The 19,493-nt window shown below is 41.0% G+C and overlaps 1 protein-coding gene across 2 annotated transcripts in view; it reads left to right on the top strand.

The window, feature by feature from the left end:
- The window catches only part of DPY19L3 (dpy-19 like C-mannosyltransferase 3), a 193,283-nt gene that overhangs the window by 77,053 nt on the left and 96,737 nt on the right, over window positions 1-19,493 (top strand). For both annotated transcript variants that reach the window (XM_053701707.1, XM_053701698.1), the window contains exon 4: window positions 10,444-10,534. In XM_053701707.1, coding sequence (XP_053557682.1) covers window positions 10,444-10,534 — 91 coding nt within the window. The remainder of the gene's footprint in view (window positions 1-10,443; window positions 10,535-19,493) is intronic.

The raw sequence follows: 19,493 nt of genomic DNA, 5'->3' as shown, positions 1-19,493 counted from the left end.
CGGATCTAGTAGGGGGCAGACTCACTCTCTTTGCTCAGGCTTGGGCAAGAGATGTTCAGGATCCCTGGGCACTAGAAATAGTCTCTCAGGCTTATCTTCTAGAATTCAAGGAACTACCCCCAAGGGGAAGGTTCCACATGTCTCACTTATCTTCAAACCAAATAAAGAGACAGGCATTCTTACATTGTGTAGAAGACCTGTTAAAGATGGGAGTGATACACCCAGTTCCAACTGTGGAACAAGGTCAAGGGTTTTACTCAAATCTGTTTGTAGTTCCCAAAAAAGAGGGAACTTTCAGACCAATTCTGGATCTAAAAAAATTTCTCAGAGTTCCATCGTTCAAAATGGAAACCATTCGAACAATTTTACCTACAATCCAGGAGGGTCAATATATGACTACCGTGGATTTAAAGGATGCGTATCTACATATTCCTATCCTAGACCATTACAACTGTGCATGCTCAAGCAGTGGAATGGGGACTATACAGACTTGTCTCCAAAGATTCAAGTAGACCAGATGACCAGAGACTCATTCCGTTGGTGGTTGTCCCAGGAACACTTGTCTCAGGGAATGAGTTTCCGCAGACCAAAGTGGGTCATTGTCACGACCGACGCCAGTCTATTAGGCTGGGGCGCGGTCTGGGATTCCCTGAAAGCTCAGGGTCTATGGTCTCGGGAAGAGTCTCTTCTCCCGATAAACATCCTGGAACTGAGAGCGATATTCAATGCTCTCCGGGCTTGGCCTCAACTAGCGAAGGCCGGATTCATAAGATTCCAGTCAGACAACATGACGACTGTAGCTTACATCAACCATCAGGGGGGAACAAGGAGTTCCTTAGCGATGAGAGAGGTATCCAAAATCATTGAATGGGCGGAGGATCACTCCTGCCACCGATCTGCAATCCACATCCCGGGAGTAGACAACTGGGAGGCGGATTATCTGAGTCGTCAGACTTTCCATCCGGGGGAGTGGGAGCTCCACCCGGAGGTGTTTGCCCAGTTGACTCAATTATGGGGCATTCCAGACATGGACCTGATGGCGTCCCGTCAGAACTTCAAGGTCCCTTGCTACGGGTCCAGATCCAGGGATCCCAAGGCGACTCTAGTGGATGCATTAGTGGCGCCTTGGTCGTTCAACCTAGCTTATGCGTTTCCACCGTTCCCTCTCCTTCCCAGGCTTGTAGCCAGGATCAAACAGGAGAAGGCATCGGTGAATCTGAAAGCTCCTGCGTGGCCGCGCAGGACTTGGTATGCAGACCTGGTGAATATGTCATCGGCTCCACCATGGAAGCTACCTTTGAGACAGGATCTTCTAGTACAAGGTCCATTCGAACATCCAAATCTAGTTTCTCTGCAGCTGACTGCTTGGAAATTGAACGTTTGATTTTATCCAAGCGTGGGTTTTCAGATTCAGTGATAGATACTATGGTCCAAGCCAGAAAACCTGTGACTAGAAAGATTTACCATAAAATATGGAAAAGATATATCTGTTGGTGTGAATCCAAGGGATTCTCCTGGAGTAAGATTAAAATTCCTAAGATCTTCTCCTTTCTCCAAGAAGGTTTGGATAAAGGATTGTCAGCGAGTTCTTTAAAAGGACAGATTTCTGCCTTATCTGTCTTGTTACACAAACGACTGGCAGCTGTGCCAGATGTACAAGCTTTTGTACAGGCTTTGGTCAGAATCAAGCCTGTTTACAGACCCTTGACTCCTCCCTGGAGTCTAAATTTAGTTCTTTCATTTCTTCAAGGGGTTCCGTTTGAACCCTTACATTCCATAGATATCAAGTTACTATCTTGGAAAGTTCTGTTTTTGGTTGCTATTTCTTCTGCTAGAAGAGTTTCTGAATTATCTGCTTTGCAGTGTGATCCACCCTATCTGGTGTTCCATTCAGATAAGGTTGTTTTGCGTACCAAGCCTGGTTTTCTTCCAAAAGTTGTATCCAACAAGAATATTAACCAGGAAATAGTTGTTCCTTCTTTGTGTCCGAATCCAGTTTCAAAGAAGGAACGTTTGTTACACAATTTAGATGTAGTCCGTGCTTTAAAGTTCTATTTAGAAGCAACAAAGGATTTCAGACAAACTTCTTCTTTGTTTGTCGTTTATTCTGGTAAGAGGATAGGACAAAAAGCTACTGCTACCTCTCTTTCTTTCTGGCTGAAAAGCATCATCCGATTGGCTTATGAGACTGCCGGACGGCAGCCTCCTGAACGAATCACAGCTCACTCTACTAGGGCTGTGGCTTCCACATGGGCCTTCAAGAACGAGGCTTCTGTTGATCAGATATGTAAGGCAGCGACTTGGTCTTCTCTGCACACTTTTGCCAAATTCTACAAATTTGATACTTATGCTTCTTCGGGGGCTATTTTTGGGAGAAAGGTTATGCAAGCCGTGGTGCCTTCTGTTTAGGTAACCTGATTTGCTCCCTCCCTTCATCCGTGTCCTAAAGCTTTGGTATTGGTTCCCACAAGTTATGGATGACGCCGTGGACCGGACACACCAATGTTGGAGAAAACAGAATTTATGCTTACCTGATAAATTACTTTCTCCAACGGTGTGTCCGGTCCACGGCCCGCCCTGTTTTTTTAATCAGGTTTGAAAAATGTCTTTCTCTATACACTACAGTCACAACGGCACCCTATAGTTTCTCCTTTTTTTCTCCTAACCGTCGGTCGAATGACTGGGGGGACGGAGCCTGGGAGGGGCTATATGGACAGCTTTTGCTGTGCTCTTTGCCATTTCCTGTTGGGGAAGAGAATATTCCCACAAGTTATGGATGACGCCGTGGACCGGACACACCGTTGGAGAAAGTAATTTATCAGGTAAGCATTAATTCTGTTTTTTTATTGGGGGGGCTTATTTATTTTGATAGGGCTATTAGATTAGGTGTAATTAGTTTAAATATTTGATCATTTCTTTTTTTATTTTGTGTAATTAAGTGTTTATTTTTTTTTTGTAATTTAGGTAATTGTATTTAATTAACGTAATTTATTTAATTGTAGTGTAATGTTAGGTGTTAGTGTAAGACAGGTTAGGTTTTATTTTACAGGTAAATTTGTATTTATTTTGACTAGGTAGCTAGTAAATAGTTAATAACTATTTACTAACCAGTCTACCTAGTTAAAATAAATACAAACTTACCTGTAAAGTAAAAATAAAACCTAAGATAGCTACAATGTAACAGTTATATTGTAGCTAGCTTAGGTTTTATTTTATAGGTAAGTATTTCATTTTAAATAGGAATTATTTAGGTATTAATTGTAATTTCTCTTGTTAAGTGTATCCAGTCCACGGATCATCCATTACTTGTGGGATATTCTCCTTCCCAACAGGAAGTTGCAAGAGGATCACCCACAGCAGAGCTGCTATATAGCTCCTCCCCTCACTGCCATATCCAGTCATTCTCTTGCAACTCTCAACTAAAATGGAGGTCGTAAGAGGACTGTGGTGTTTTATACTTAGTTTATTTCTTCAATCAAAAGTTTGTTATTTTTAAATGGTACCGGAGTGTACTGTTTATCTCAGGCAGTATTTAGAAGAAGAATCTGCCTTCGTTTTCTATGATCTTAGCAGAAGTAACTAAAATCCTTTGCTGTTCTCACATATTCTGAGGAGTGAGGTAACTTCAGAGGGGGAATAGCGTGCAGGTTTTCCTGTAATAAGGTATGTGCAGTTAAACTATTTTTCTAGGGATGGAATTTGCTAGAAAATGCTGCTGATACCGAAGTAATGTAAGTAAAGCCTTAAATGCAGTGATAGCGACTGGTATCATGCTTATTAATAGAGATACATACTCTTATAAAAGTGTATTTTAAAACGTTTGCTGGCATGTTTAATCGTTTTTTATATATGTTTGGTGATAGTTTTTTCCACATGGCTGGCTTGAATTTTGCCTAGAAACAGTTCCCTGAGGCTTCCCACTGTTGTAATATGAGTGGGAGGGGCCTATTTTGGCGTTTTTTTGCACAGCAAAAATTACAGACACAGACATCCAGCTTCTTCCTGCATGATCCAGGACTTCCCTGAAGGGCTCAAAAGGCTTCAAAAGTCGTATTGAGGGAGGTAAAAAGCCACAGTAGAGCTGTGACAGTTGTGACTGTTTAAAAAAACGTTTTTGTCATTTGTTATTCCGTTTTTGGTATTAAGGGGTTAATCATCCATTTGCAAGTGGGTGCAATGCTCTGCTAACTTATTACATACACTGTAAAAATTTTGTTAGTGTAACTGCATTTTTTCACTGTTATTTCAAAATTTGGGAAAATTTGTGTTTCTTAAAGGCGCAGTAACGTTTTTTATATTGCTTGTAATCTTGTTTTAAAGTGTTTTCCAAGCTTGCTAGTCTCATTGCTAGTCTGTTTAAACATGTCTGACACAGAGGAACCTACTTGTTCATTATGTTTGAAAGCCATGGTGGAGCCCCATAGGAGAATGTGTACTAAATGTATTGATTTCACCTTAAACAGTAAAGATCAGTCTTTATCTATAAAAGAATTATCACCAGAGGGTTCTGTCGAGGGGGAAGTTATGCCGACTAACTCTCCCCACGTGTCAGACCCTTCGCCTCCTGCTCAGGGGACGCACGCTAATATGGCGCCAATTACATCAGGGACGCCCATAGCGATTACCTTGCAGGACATGGCTGCAATCATGAATAATACCCTGTCAGAGGTATTATCTAGATTGCCTGAATTAAGAGGCAAGCACGATAGCTCTGGGGTTAGGAGAGATACAGAGCGCGCAAATGCTGTTAGAGCCATGTCTGATACTGCGTCACAGTATGCAGAACATGAGGACGGAGAGCTTCAGTCTGTGGGTGACATCTCTGACTCGGGGAAACCTGATTCAGAGATTTCTAATTTTACATTTAAGCTTGAGAACCTCCGTGTATTGCTTGGGGAGGTATTTGCTGCTCTGAATGACTGTAACACAGTTGCAATTCCAGAGAAATTGTGTAGGCTGGATAGATACTATGCGGTGCCGGTGTGTACTGACGTTTTTCCTATAGCTAAAAGGCTTACAGAAATTATTAGCAAGGAGTGGGATAGACCCGGTGTGCCCTTTTCCCCACCTCCTATATTTAGAAAAATGTTTCCAATAGACGCCACTACACGGGACTTATGGCAGACGGTCCCTAAGGTGGAGGGAGCAGTTTCTACTTTAGCAAAGCGTACCACTATCCCGGTTGAGGACAGTTGTGCTTTTTCAGGTCCAATGGATAAAAAATTGGAGGGTTACCTTAAGAAAATGTTTATTCAACAAGGTTTTATTTTACAGCCCCTTGCATGCATTGCGCATTGCGCCTGTCACTGCTGCGGCGGCATTCTGGTTTGAGGCCATGGAAGAGGCCATCCAGACAGCTCCATTGAATGAAATTATTGACAAGCTTAGAACGCTTAAGCTAGCTAACTCATTTGTTTCTGATGCCATTGTTCATTTGACTAAACTAACGGCTAAGAATTCTGGATTCGCCATCCAGGCGCATAGGGCGCTATGGCTTAAATCCTGGTCAGCTGACGTGACTTCAAAGTCTAATTTACTCAACATTCCTTTCAAGGGGCAGACCTTATTCGGGCCTGGCTTGAAGGAAATTATTGCTGACATTACTGGAGGCCAGGGTCATACCCTTCACCAGGACAGGGCCAAATCAAAAGCCAAACAGTCTAATTTTCGTGCCTTTCGAAATTTCAAGGCAGGAGCAGCATCAACTTCCTCCGCTTCAAAACAAGAGGGAACTTTTGCTCATTCCAGACAGGCCTGGAAAGCTAACCAGTCCTGGAACAAGGGCAAGCAGGCCAGAAAGCCTGCTGCTGCCCCCAAGACAGCATGAAGGAACGGCCCCCTATCCGGAAAGGATCTAGTGGGGGGCAGACTTTCTCTCTTCGCCCAGGCGTGGGCAAGAGATGTCCAGGATCCCTGGGCGTTGGAGATCATATCTCAGGGATGTCTTCTGGACTTCAAAGCTTCTCCTCCACAAGGGAGATTTCATCTTTCAAGGTTATCAGCAAACCAGATAAAGAAAGAGGCATTCCTAAGCTGTGTGCAAGACCTCCTAGTAATGGGAGTGATCCATCCAGTTCCGCGGACGGAACAAGGACAGGGATTTTATTCAAATCTGTTTGTGGTTCCCTAGAAAGAGGGAACCTTCAGACCAATCTTGGATCTAAAGATCTTAAACAAATTCCTCAGAGTTCCATCATTCAAAATGGAAACTATTCGGACCATCCTACCCATGATCCAAGCGGGTCAGTACATGACCACAGTGGACTTAAAGGATGCCTACCTTCACATACCGATTCACAAAGATCATCATCGGTTCCTAAGGTTTGCCTTTCTAGACAGGCATTAACCAATTTGTAGCTCTTCCCTTTGGGTTGGCCACTGCCCCGAGAATTTTTACAAAGGTTCTGGGCTCACTTCTGGCGGTTCTAAGACCGCGAGGCATAGCGGTGGCTCCGTATCTAGACGACATCCTGATACAGGTGTCAAGCTTTCAAATTGCCAAGTCTCATACAGAGATAGTTCTGGCATTTCTGAGGTCGCATGGGTGGAAAGTGAACGTGGAAAAGAGTTCTCTATCACCACTCACAAGAGTCTCCTTCCTAGGGACTCTTATAGATTCTGTAGAGATGAAAATTTACCTGACGGAGTCCAGGTTATCAAAACTTCTAAATGCTTGCCGTGTCCTTCATTCCATTCCACGCCCGTCAGTGGCTCAGTGCATGGAAGTAATCGGCTTAATGGTAGCGGCAATGGACATAGTGCCATTTGCGCGCCTGCATCTCAGACCGCTGCAATTATGCATGCTAAGTCAGTGGAATGGGGATTACTCAGATTTGTCCCCTCTACTAAATCTGGATCAAGAGACCAGAGATTCTCTTCTCTGGTGGCTTTCTCGGGTCCATCTGTCCAAGGGTATAACCTTTCGCAGGCCAGATTGGACGATTGTAACAACAGATGCCAGCCTTCTAGGTTGGGGCATAGTCTGGAAGGAGAAACTCCTCCCAATAAATATTCTGGAGTTAAGAGCAATATTCAATGCTCTTCTAGCTTGGCTTCAGTTAGCAACCCTGAGGTTCATCAGATTTCAGTCGGACAACATCACGAACTGTGGCTTACATCAACCATCAAGGGGGAACCAGGAGTTCCCTAGCGATGTTAGAAGTCTCAAAGATAATTCGCTGGGCAGAGTCTCACTCTTGCCACCTGTCAGCGATCCACATCCCAGGCGTAGAGAACTGGGAGGCGGATTTTCTAAGTCGTCAGACTTTTCATCCGGGGGAGTGGGAACTCCATCCGGAGGCGTTTGCTCAACTGGTCCATCGTTGGGGCAAACCAGAACTGGATCTCATGGCGTCTCGCCAGAACGCCAAGCTTCCTTGTTACGGATCCAGGTCCAGGGACCCGGGAGCAACGCTGATAGATGCTCTAGCAGCTCCTTGGTTCTTCAACCTGGCCTATGTGTTTCCACCGTTTCCTCTGCTCCCTCGACTGATTGCCAAAATCAAACAGGAGAGAGCATTGGTGATTCTGATAGCGCCTGCGTGGCCACGCAGGACCTGGTATGCAGACCTAGTGGACATGTCATCTCTTCCACCATGGACTCTGCCTCTGAGGCAGGACCTTCTAATACAAGGTCCTTTCAATCATCCAAATCTAATTTCTCTGAAACTGACTGCATGGAGATTGAAAGCTTGATTCTATCAAGGCGTGGGTTCTCCGAGTCAGTCATTGATACCTTAATACAGGCTCAGAAGACTGTCACCAGGAAAATCTACAATAAGATATGGCGTAAATATCTTTATTGGTGTGAATCCAAGAGTTACTCATGGAGTAAGGTTAGGATTCCTAGGATATTGTCCTTTCTCCAAGAGGGTTTGGACAAAGGCTTATCAGCTAGTTCTTTAAAAGGACCAATCTCTGCTCTGTCTATTCTTTTGCACAAGCGTCTGGCAGAAGTTCCAGACGTCCAGGCATTTTGTCAGGCTTTGGTTAGGATTAAGCCTGTGTTTAAAACTGTTGCTCCCCCGTGGAGCTTAAACTTGGTTCTTAAAGTTCTTCAGGGAGTTCCTGTTGAACCCCTTCATTCCATTGATATTAAACTTTTATCTTGGAAAGTTCTGTTTTTGATGGCTATTTCCTCGGCTCGAAGAGTCTCTGAGTTATCTGCCTTACATTGTGATTCTCCTTATCTGATTTTTCATTCAGACAAGGTAGTTCTGCGTACCAAACCTGGGTTTTTACCTAAGGTGGTTTCTAACAGGAATATCAATCAAGAGATTGTTGTTCCATCATTGTGTCCTAATCCTTCTTCAAAGAAGGAACGTCTTTTGCATAATCTGGACGTAGTCCGTGCCTTGACGTTTTACTTACAGGCTACTAAAGATTTTCGTCAAACATCTGCCCTGTTTGTCGTTTACTCTGGACAGAGGAGAGGTCAAAAAGCTTCGACAACCTCTATCTCCTTTTGGCTTTGGAGCATAATACGCTTAGCCTATGAGACTGCTGGACAGCAGCCCCCTGAAAGGATTACAGCTCATTCTACTAGAGCTGTGGCTTCCACCTGGGCCTTTAAAAATGAGGCCTCTGTTGAACAGATTTGCAAGGCTGTGACTTGGTCTTCGCTTCACACCTTTTCAAAATTTTACAAATTTGACACTTTTGCTTCTTCGGAGGCTGTTTTTGGGAGAAAGGTTCTACAGGCAGTGGTTCCTTCCGTTTAAGTTCCTGCCTTGTCCCTCCCATCATCCGTGTACTTTAGCTTTGGTATTGGTATCCCACAAGTAATTTATGATCCGTGGACTGGATACACTTAACAAGAGAAAACATAATTTATGCTTACCTGATAAATTTATTTCTCTTGTAGTGTATCCAGTCCACGGCCCGCTCTGTCCTTTTAAGGCAGGTCTAAATTTTAATTAAACTACAGTCACCACTGCACCCTATGGTTTCTCCTTTCTCGTCTTGTTTCGGTCGAATGACTGAATATGGCAGTGAGGGGAGGAGCTATATAGCAGCTCTGCTGTGGGTGATCATCTTGCAACTTCCTGTTGGGAAGGAGAATATCCCACAAGTAATGGATGATCCGTGGACTGGATACACTACAAGAGAAATAAATTTATCAGGTAACCATAAATTATGTTTTTTATTAAGATTTATTTTAATTATGTTAAAATTAGGTTAGGGTTAGGTTTAAGGGTTAATAACTTTAGTAATAAGTGTGATGTAGGTGTCGGGGGTGGCAGATTAGGGATGTTTAGACTCAGGGTTTATGTTAGGGTGTTAGGTGTAAACATAACTTTTCTTTCCCCATAGGAATCAATGGGGCTGCGTTACGGAGCTTTATGCTCCTTTATTGCTTTTTTTTTTTTTTTTAGCCGACTCTCCCCATTGATGTCTATTGGGAAATCGTGCATGAGCACGTAAAACCAGCTCAAAGCAGCGCTGGTATTTGTGTGCGGTATGGAGCTCAACGCTGCCATATTGCCTGCTAATGCCGGGTGTTTGCAAACCTGTAATAGCAGCGCTATAGGGATGTGAGCGGTGACAATAACTTGCAAATTATTACTGAGCCGCTCATAATGCAAAACTCGTAATCTGGCCGAAAGATAGCAAGAGAATGCCGAAAAATAGATAATAGGAGTAAATTAGAAAGTTGCTTAAAATTATATGCTCTATCTTAATCTTGAAAGAAACAAATTGAGTTTAGTGTCCCTTTTAATATTGGCTTAAATTTTAGCTGGGTGGTTAGTAAAATCAGCCGGGTGGTGTGCCCATTAAATAGGTCCTGGGAAGAACACTGAATATAATTATACCTGTTAGTATATAGACAAATAACACAATTAAAGTTGAATTTGTGTTTAACAGCTACAAGGCATAGAAAGGATCCAGCTGCACCAAGCTAAATTTTAAGGGAGTATGGTGTCGTGGTTTCTAACCAGGGCCTAATTTTACGGCGTCATTGGCTCCCTGGCACCTAGGTTTGTCAGGCCCTATTGTTAACTGAGAAAACATGGAAACATTTTTTACAGTAATGCCTTTAATAAAAATATTAAACTAATTTTATAAGTGATCAATTTGTTATGATATAGAGCTGTTTCTTTTAGAGATAAATGTGGGGTCCAAGCCCCTGGCCTTAAAGGCTTCATTCTCTTGGTGTCCTTAGTTGAAAGAACAGCAATGCACTACTGGGATCTAGCTGAACTCATCAGGTGAGCCAATGATGTTGCATATATATGCAATGATCAATCACCAGCTAGCTCTTAATAGTGTAATGCTGCTCCTAAACCTAGGTATACTTTTCAGCAAATGATACCAAGAGAGCAAAAGAAATTAGATAACAGAAGTAAATTGGAAAGTTGTTTAAAATTGTATGCTCTGTATGAATCTTGACTTCACTGTACCTTTAATTCATGCTGATACTTACTGAGAGTTATTTCTTGGCAGGAAATAGAACGTGAGATCTCTTTCAGGACAGAATGTGGCCTCTATTATTCATACTACAAACAAATGCTCCACGCCCCATCTATCAAACAAGGTGAGATTACAATGTTTGTTTTCAAGATTTTATATTTATTGCGCTGGAGAATGTTGCAACAGAACAGTTTGTAGATGGATATAAAGGAATAGTAAACATCTTGTAATTGTAATTAATTTTGTTGTCTTGATATAGAATACAACCTGTTTTACCTTGAATGGGGCTCACTGATCTGATGCTGTGGTCAGTGATCCCCCCACACTACACGAGTAATGGTGGTATAGTGGGTGGCACTCCTAAGCTTACAAGGGAGTACCAGTTGTGTCACCACAAATGTGCGTGGTGACATCACAGTGGGGCAGAACCAGGAAGGGATCTGGATGAGGGGGTTGTTTAAACTCCTCAATCTTAGCTCCCTTACTAGCCACAGACCTCCAAGACCCCTCATTTTGAAAGAGTCACAAACATCCAACACTTTTTTTTTTACAGGGTAAGTAATGCAACAAAAAACATGTAATAAAGCAATAATAGCAAATCACAACATGTCTTAAACTATATTGAAATAATTTAAGATAACAAAATAATTATGAAAAATGAATTGTAACTGAAGCGGCAGCAACCTGTCTTTCGATAAGTAAATATTTATTTAGTATAGTCCCAAAGTTCCCAGCTGGGTCCAGCTCTGAGCTATCAATTAGTGTTATAGTTCAATTTACAAAAGGTTTCCAAACAACCACTGAGTAATTTTATAAATAAGATGATCTAACAATTAAAGTCTACTAAATGTGTTCTTACTGACATTAAATAATTAGCTTACTTATGCTACATAAAAAGATAAAATAGAACACAGTTTAAACCATAATGCCATCAAAATTGAGCGAAAGGAGAAGCAAAACCGGAAAATATACAGATACTCATCTTATAAAGACTAGTGATCAGTGGTCTCTAATGGAAGTCACTGGGTTGTCAGCGATACCAGAATCGAGATATAGTACTGTCTAGAGTAACTGGATGAGCAATTGGAAGTCAGATAAGAAAAAAGTTGCATAATTGCTTTTAAAACGAGTGAATTAAAGAAGCAGATCATCTGATACAAACATCTCCAAAATCAGATTGAGGGAAATGGAACATTTATTGACTCAATAAAAAAAATCTGTTGTGTATAGAGGTCATTGATAATGTTTTTTTGCATTTATTGGTGAAGTTTTATCACATGTTATGAAATATAAATATAATAATATTATTATTAAAGGAAGCAAAGAGAACCTAAAAAATATTCTGTTCCCTTTGTGAGCCAATTTGGATACCACAGCAGAGATCTGAAGAGATCTATACTTCAACATTGGCATCTCTTGAGAGATGATGTCCAGGTGGGGCATGTATTTTCTGATGCCCCACTTTTTTCATTCAAGAGAAATAGGAACCTCAGAGATGTTCTAATTCGGGCCGATTGGGGATCCCAGAAAAAACAAGTGGAAATAACCAAGAAAGGCTCATTTCCATGTATGAATTGTGCATTATGCCATTCTATGCAACAATGGGACAGTATTACACCCCCCCTATCTGGCAAGAGGATACCAATTCATGGCAGATTCTCATGCTCATCAAAGTACATTATATACGTCATCAAGTGCCCATGTGGTCTAGCCTATGTAGGGGAGACCACTCAAATGGCCAGAGACAGAATACGTCAACACAAAACAGCAATAGGGAGTAATGATGAAGACGCCCCGGTAGCACACCATTTTTCTAGATTTGGCCATAATAAAAGTCAATTACGTTTTCAGATTGTTGATGGAATTCCACCCCTACGTAGAGGGGGTGATAGACAACAATTACTATTTAGAAAAGAAGCTCAGTGGATCAGAAAATTGGACACAATGGACCCTAAAGGTTTGAATAGGGACATCTCTTGGGGTAACTTCATTTGATTTTCAAATAAGTTTAACTTTACATTGTAGTCAGTGAGTCCTAGGATTTCTGAAAATTCTCTTGATATTACTTTCCTTGGTTAAGATAAACATCTTTGTCGGTTTCTAGACTGCGATTCTAAGGTATCATACTGTATACTTTGTGGTTTGGTCTGTCTCCTATTCAGTGTAGTGGTGCAATTATTATTATTTCTATTTTTATTTGAGCTAGAATGATTTTACAGAAGTATGATGTTAGGCCCGATGTTGGAGCCATATACCATAACTCTAGTAGAGTAATTTGTGATGACTTAGAGGACAAAATATTACTAGACATTGACTTTAATATTAAGATAGAATTTAAGGTGCTTATAGTCATAGTACTTGATGTTTATACATAGACTGATACTATGGTATTTCATGACTTTGCATTTCTATGCTCTTTGCACACTATTCAAGCTATGAAACTGGTGATTAAAACTGTCTAGGAATATATATATATCTTAATTATACAGACCTTTTTGGAGTAATTTTTGAATATTTTAAATGAGCAAAAAAATATTAGCTCCAACTTAATTTCTATTATCGGTCCCTGATGAATATATATTGTTTTTCAAAAAAAGATAGATTGGTGGTTTGGACATATTGCTTTGTTGTTTTTAGTACCAAAGGGCCGCTACACAATATTGCTTTAGTTTTTTTACTGTTTATTTTATTACTTTTGCATTATTATTCATTTTTATGAAAGGTTCCTGATGGATATAGATTGGCTCCGGTATTTAAATGATATAGCGGTTTGTATACACTGGCTTTTTTTTTCCTAGTACCGTTATGTGATTTTTCTTTTTTTCTTTTTTATTACTTTTTTCTTTGCATGGCAGATATAATTTGTGTGACATGAGTGGCGGTCTGTGAGTCTTAACCATATCCATATTAAGTTTGTAAGTTTCACGTTTTTTGCAGGGAAGCATATTAATTAACCAATAGTCAATCTTTCATGACGTTTAAATTGCACCTGCAAACTGTGGCTGGATATTCCTTGACAAAGGGGAGGAGTCCCCGAAACGCGCGTCAGAACCAGCTCAGACGCCAACACCTGTACTGACCCTGCTAAACGGCTATCTCAACCCACATCAACTTTGAGCATTGGCATTACCCCCAGGAACAAGATGGGACATTGATACTAGTAAGTACATTTCCACACTGAAGGGATGAGTCTCACGGTAAAGTCTCAAGACGCTGGCTAAAACCGAAGTGTCAGGTAATATCTTGGCTAATGACTGGCCCTGCAAAGCTGTGATCTTGTATGCAAAGTTACCGATACTGCACTATACTGGTCTGTCCTGGTACAGATTAGGCTCATACGGTTATCAACACACTAGAACATAAGCTTTACCGTGAGTGAAGATTATATAGAGTGTGAGGTTGTACTTATTACACGGACATATCTCGCTAGTGGGAAGATGACCAAGAATTTATTTTGTGGGCTATATAAGTGTAATGCAAGCTACTCTTGACAAGGACTGCACTCTGAACACTTTTTTCATCTGTTCCGTTAGCCGCAGAATATCAGGGTGGTACTCAGTACGCTTCAAGTAACTCTTTATTAGGAGTTCACAAAATCCTCACAAGGACACTTTTTTCAATATAATTTGACTAGATAATGTCTCACATCTTAGTCAAAACAATCAGTTTGTTTTCTGTCAACAAGTAAGGACATTAGTATCTACATCAGTGGAAAAGATCCTTTAATGCACATTTGGATTTTTTGTTTCTATTTCTACAAGATAATCATTCTCTCAGTTTGGATACAAAATTTCTATATGGATTATTTTTCCTTAGTCATTTTTGATACAAGTGTTCTATAATACGAACATTTTTCCTTTTTTGCAGCCATATGAGGTTATACTGTTGTTGTGAAACATTATTTAACTATTGTTATATGAGGTTATATTGATTTTGTGAAACATCATTGTACTACTGTTGTTTGTGAAGCGTTTTAGATATATTTGGGGGAGTGACAGGTGTGTGAGCGTCTGCACTCACTGGGGACGCCCGGTCGGTATACCTTTTGCTCTTTTTGGTTAAGAGCATTATTGAGTTTATTTTCTGTTTTAGATTGCTTGATGGGAGTATGGATGTGGTTGGTGGTTGGGGTATGTGAGGTGATGAGTGAGCTTTCATCTTTTTGGCTATTCCATTTTTTTTTATGCTAGAACTTGTATTCATAGGTAATAAACATTGAGTGTTGAATCAACTTCTAATACTCTGTGGCTGGGATTTTTTATATTTTTATATTTTTATAAATATAATAATGGTATATTCTGAATCTGCTGGGCCTGCTGAAAAAAAATATAACTTGTGTGGGTTACTCACTAAAATATAATCTTTGCTGGTAGTCTTTAGTGTAGGTGAACACATGACTCAATCTGATCACTGTATATGAACATGCTAGTGTTGCACATATTTCTTCTATAAGGTACGACGAGTCCACGGATTCATCCTTTACTTGTGGGATATTATCCTCCTGCTAACAGGAAGTGGCAAAGAGCACCACAGCAGAGCTGTCTATATAGCTCTTCCCTTAGCTCCACCCCCCAGTCATTCTCTTTGCCTACTCTAAGTACTAGGAAGGGTAAAGTGAAAGAGGTGATAAAATATTAGTTTTCTTCTTTGGTGGTTGTCTCAGGATCATTTGTCCAAGGGAATGTGTTTCCGCAGGCCAGCGTGGGTCACAGTGACGACGGAAGCCAGCCTATCAGGCTGGGGTGAAATCTGGAATTCCCTGAAAGCACAGGGTTTGTGGACTCAGGAGGAGGCTCTCCTCCCGATAAATATTCTAGAACTGAGAGTGATATTCAACGCGCTTCAGGCGTGGCCCCAGCTGGCTTCGGCCAGATTCATAAGATTCCAGTCGGACAATATCATGCCTGTAGCATATATCAATCATCGGGGGGAACAAAGAGTTCTCTAGCGATGATAGAGGTTACCAAAATAATTTGATGGGCAGAGACTCACTCTTGCCATCTATCAGCAATCTATATCCCAGGAGTGGAGAACTGGGAAGCGGATTTTCTAAGTCGTCAGACTTTTCATCCGGGGGAGTGGGAACTCCATCCCGAGCCGTTTGCTCAATTGATTCAGCAATGGGGCACACCAGAATTGGATTTGATGGCGTCTCATCAGAACGACAAACTTCCTTGTTACGGGTCCAAGTCAAGGGATCCTCAGGCAGTACTGATAGATGCTCTAGCAGTACCCTGGTCGTTCAACCTGGCTTATGTGTTTCCACCATTTCCTCTCCTTCCTTGTTTGATTGCAAGAATCAAACAGGAGAGAGCTTCCGTAAAATTTTATGGCACCTGCGTGGCCACGCAGGACTTGGTATGCAGACCTGGTGGACATGTCATCCCTTCCACCATGGACTCTGCCACTGAGACAGGACCTACTGATTCAAGGTCCGTTCCAGCATCCAAATCTAGTTTCGCTGCGGCTGACTGCTTGGAGATTGAATGGTTAATTTTATCCAAGCGGGGTTTCTCTGAGTCTGTCATAGATACCTTGATTCAGGCTCGAAAGCCTGTCACTAGGAAAATTTATCATAAGATATGGCGTAAATATCTTTATTGGTGTGAATCCAAAGGCTACTGATGGAGTAAGATCAGGATTCCTAGGATTTTGTCCTTTCTCCAAGAAGGATTGGAGAATGGGCTATCGGCTAGTTCCTTAAAGGGACAAATATCTGCTTTATCAATTCTACTGCACAAGCGTCTGGCAGATGTTCCAGACGTTCAGTCGTTCTGTCAGGCTTTAGTTAGAATCAAGCCTGTGTTTAATCCTGTTGCTCCGCCATGGAGTTTGAATTTAGTTCTTAAAGTTCTTCAAGGGGTTCGGTTTGAACCTATGCATTCCATAGTGTTTAAGCTTCTATCTTGGAAAGTTCTGTTTTTAGTTGCTATCTCTTCGGCTCGAAGAGTTTCTGAACCATCGGCATTACAATGCGACTCGCCTTATCTTGTTTTCCATGCCGATAAGGTGGTTTTGCGTACCATTCCTGGATACCTTCCTAAGGTTGTTACTAATAGGAATATCAATCAGGAAATTGTTGTTCCTTCTCTGTGTCCTAATCCTTCCTCTTAGGAGCGTCTGTAGCACAACTTAGACGTGGTTCGTGCTTTGAAGTTTTACTTGCAAGCAACCAAAGATTTCCGTCAAACATCTTCTTTGTTTGTTGTCTATTCTGGAAAACGTAGAGGTCAAAAAGCTACGGCTACCTCTCTTTCTTTTTGGCTGAAAAGCATCATCCGTTTGGCATACAAGACTGCTGGACAGCAGCCTCCTGAAAGGATTACAGCTCACTCCACTAGAGCGGTGGCTTCCACATGGGCTTTTAAAATGATGCTTCTGTTGAACAGATTTGTAAGGTTGCGACTTGGTCTTCGCTTCATACCTTTTCCAAATTTTACAAATTTGATACTTTTGCTTCTTCGGAGGCTATTTTTGGGAGAAAAGTTCTTCAAGCAGTAGTGCCTTCTGTTTAACCATCTGTCTTGTCCCTCCCGTTCATCCGTGTCCTGTAGCTTTGGTATTGTATCCCACAAGTAAAGGATGAATCCGTGGACTCGTCGTACCTTATAGAAGAAAAGTAAATTTATGCTTACCTGATAAATTAATTTCTTCTATGGTACGACGAGTCCACAGCCCGCCCTGTCATTTTAAGACAGATTTTATTTTTTGATTTTAAACTTCAGTCACCTCTGCACCTTTTAGTTTCTCCTTTTTCTTCCTGTACCTTCAGTCGAATGACTGGGGGGAGGAGCTATATAGACAGCTCTGCTGTGGTGCTCTTTGCCACTTCCTGTTAGCAGGAGGATAATATCCCACAAGTAACGGATGAATCCGTGGACTCGTCGTACCATAGAAGAAATTAATTTATCATGTAAGCATAAATTTACTTTTTTATTGTGTATGCGTGAGATGTAGTCTCTTGTCACAGGCAATAAGAAGCAGTCAGATGAGGCAGATAGCAAATTGTTGGAGTAACATTTGTGTCTGTACAAATAATGCATGCCACAAATGGTAGGGATGCAGCCAAGAGCCATGGACCTCTCCTGAAAGCACAAGGTTTGGACATTTACAGGCAGCCAGGGTTCATTTTTTTGTCACACTTGGGTCCATGTGCCCTGGGTTAATTAGTTACATTTGTCTGCATGTGGCTCTTTGTAAAATAGTATGTTATGTGTGAGAAATTGAAGATTAAAAGAAATATTGTAGGCAAAATAAATGATTGGGGGGGGGGGGAAATTGCAATTAAGGAAGCTGATATAATAGACTGTATAAGTAGAGGGCTTTCTTGCTAGGTACAACTTTTGAAATACAGGGTCTGAAAAGTTCAGTATCTGTAATCACTGCTCAAAAGCCAAGCCGCCAACTAGATTTTTCTTTGAATTGGGATCAGAAGAACCTAGAACATGACTCCCATTCTGGAAGAAACCATGATTGTGCTAGGGATAGATTTTTCAGTAATAGAAACCAGTGTCTTCGTGGCCAATAAGTAATTACCATAATGGCCTTGAGATTCTCCTTCCTGATTCGACACAGGAGAAAGGGTATGGGGAAGAGAGGAGGCAAAATATTAGCCACTTTCGGTTTTCAGAGATGGTTCAAAGCTTCTGCTCCCAAAGAGCAAAACATAGGACAAACTATCTGGGAATCTGGACAATAACTGGATACCATAAAACCTATTTGAGGATATCCCCAATGTTACTCCAAGACCTAAAAACCTTATAGATGGATTCCACTTCCTGAATAAATTGGCGGCTCCTTTTTTCACCCTGATACTTGAGTTATGAAACTGTACTCAGATTGTCAGAGAAAGTTTTAATGGATTTCTTGTTAAGAAAGAGTCAGAATTGCTGAAGTGCTAGTCTGACCGCGTTCAACTCCAAAATATTATTGTGAAAGAGGGATTCTAATGTCCATGTACATAGTGGTCTTGGCACAGAGCTCCCTAACCTTTGGAATTTGAATTTGTGGTTAATATAATCAATCTGGGTTCTACTTGAGGATGCCCGTGCTGGAGAAAGGATGTGTTTGTCCACTAACATAATAGTTTCCTTTTCTGGCTGGAAAAAGAATCTTGGTTAACAGGCCCTGATTTAATTACAGTTGGTTAGGAAGTTATGCTGGAAGGGTCTTATCCTCCCACTGGCGTGCTTCATCATGTCATTTATTGAGGGCATCTTTCCTAGAAGAGTCATTTACATCTGTGCTGGCAGATTCTTCTTCCATCCCATGACCTTTGGAGCTTGTCTGGAAGTAAGCATGTAAGATGTTGTTTTGTTAAGATTTGTGCACATTTTCTTCTGTAATGGAAGGAGCTGACTCTCTTGGTTATGTTTATCAACCATCTATGGGATTTAAGAAAACGTAATACCTTTGTGTCAAAAGTCCCGTGTTCTTCACAAGATATCGCTCAGATAATGGAAAAACTTACTGTCTGAGCTGTATTGTTAGAGGAAGCAGCTCCTTTGAGAAGATTACGGTAGCTTTTAAGATGTCAAAAAGTAGTGCAGAAACCTGCACTACCACTGAGAGAGTGGTGAGAGTGACTCAATATGTGCAAGATTATGCAAAGTGCTAATAATAATAATAATTTTTGGTGTTTTTAAAGGTCTGATGTGGGACCATAAAATATGCATTTAAATTATTTAGGACACCTGTGTTATTTGCTACATACTGCATAGAAAATTTAACATAATGGGCCAGATTATGAGTGGAGCACAAACGTTTGCACACGAGCAATAAGGGGTATATTGCAGGTGTTTGTACTCGTCTGGCTTACCGCTGGTTTTACAAGCTGAAAGTAAACGTGATCTTTTGAGCGCAATCGCGATTTATGCTTGAATGATTACCTTGACTTAAGAGCTCTGGTTAACTGTTTTGGGAAACATTAAAGTTGCACAAAACATATGAAAAATACATTACATAGTAATAATAAAAAGTATATTTAAAAATAGAGCTCAAAGAGAGGAGGTTTCAGGTGTTAGAGAAAAAAGGCAGGCAAATGCTTTAAATAGAGATACATAAATATACATATCTAAATATGT

The sequence above is a fragment of the Bombina bombina genome, chromosome 1 (genome assembly GCF_027579735.1).
Source record: "Bombina bombina isolate aBomBom1 chromosome 1, aBomBom1.pri, whole genome shotgun sequence".
NCBI lineage: Eukaryota > Metazoa > Chordata > Amphibia > Anura > Bombinatoridae > Bombina > Bombina bombina.
Note: the sequence above shows the minus strand (reverse complement) of the source record. Positions and strands in the feature narration are given on the sequence as shown.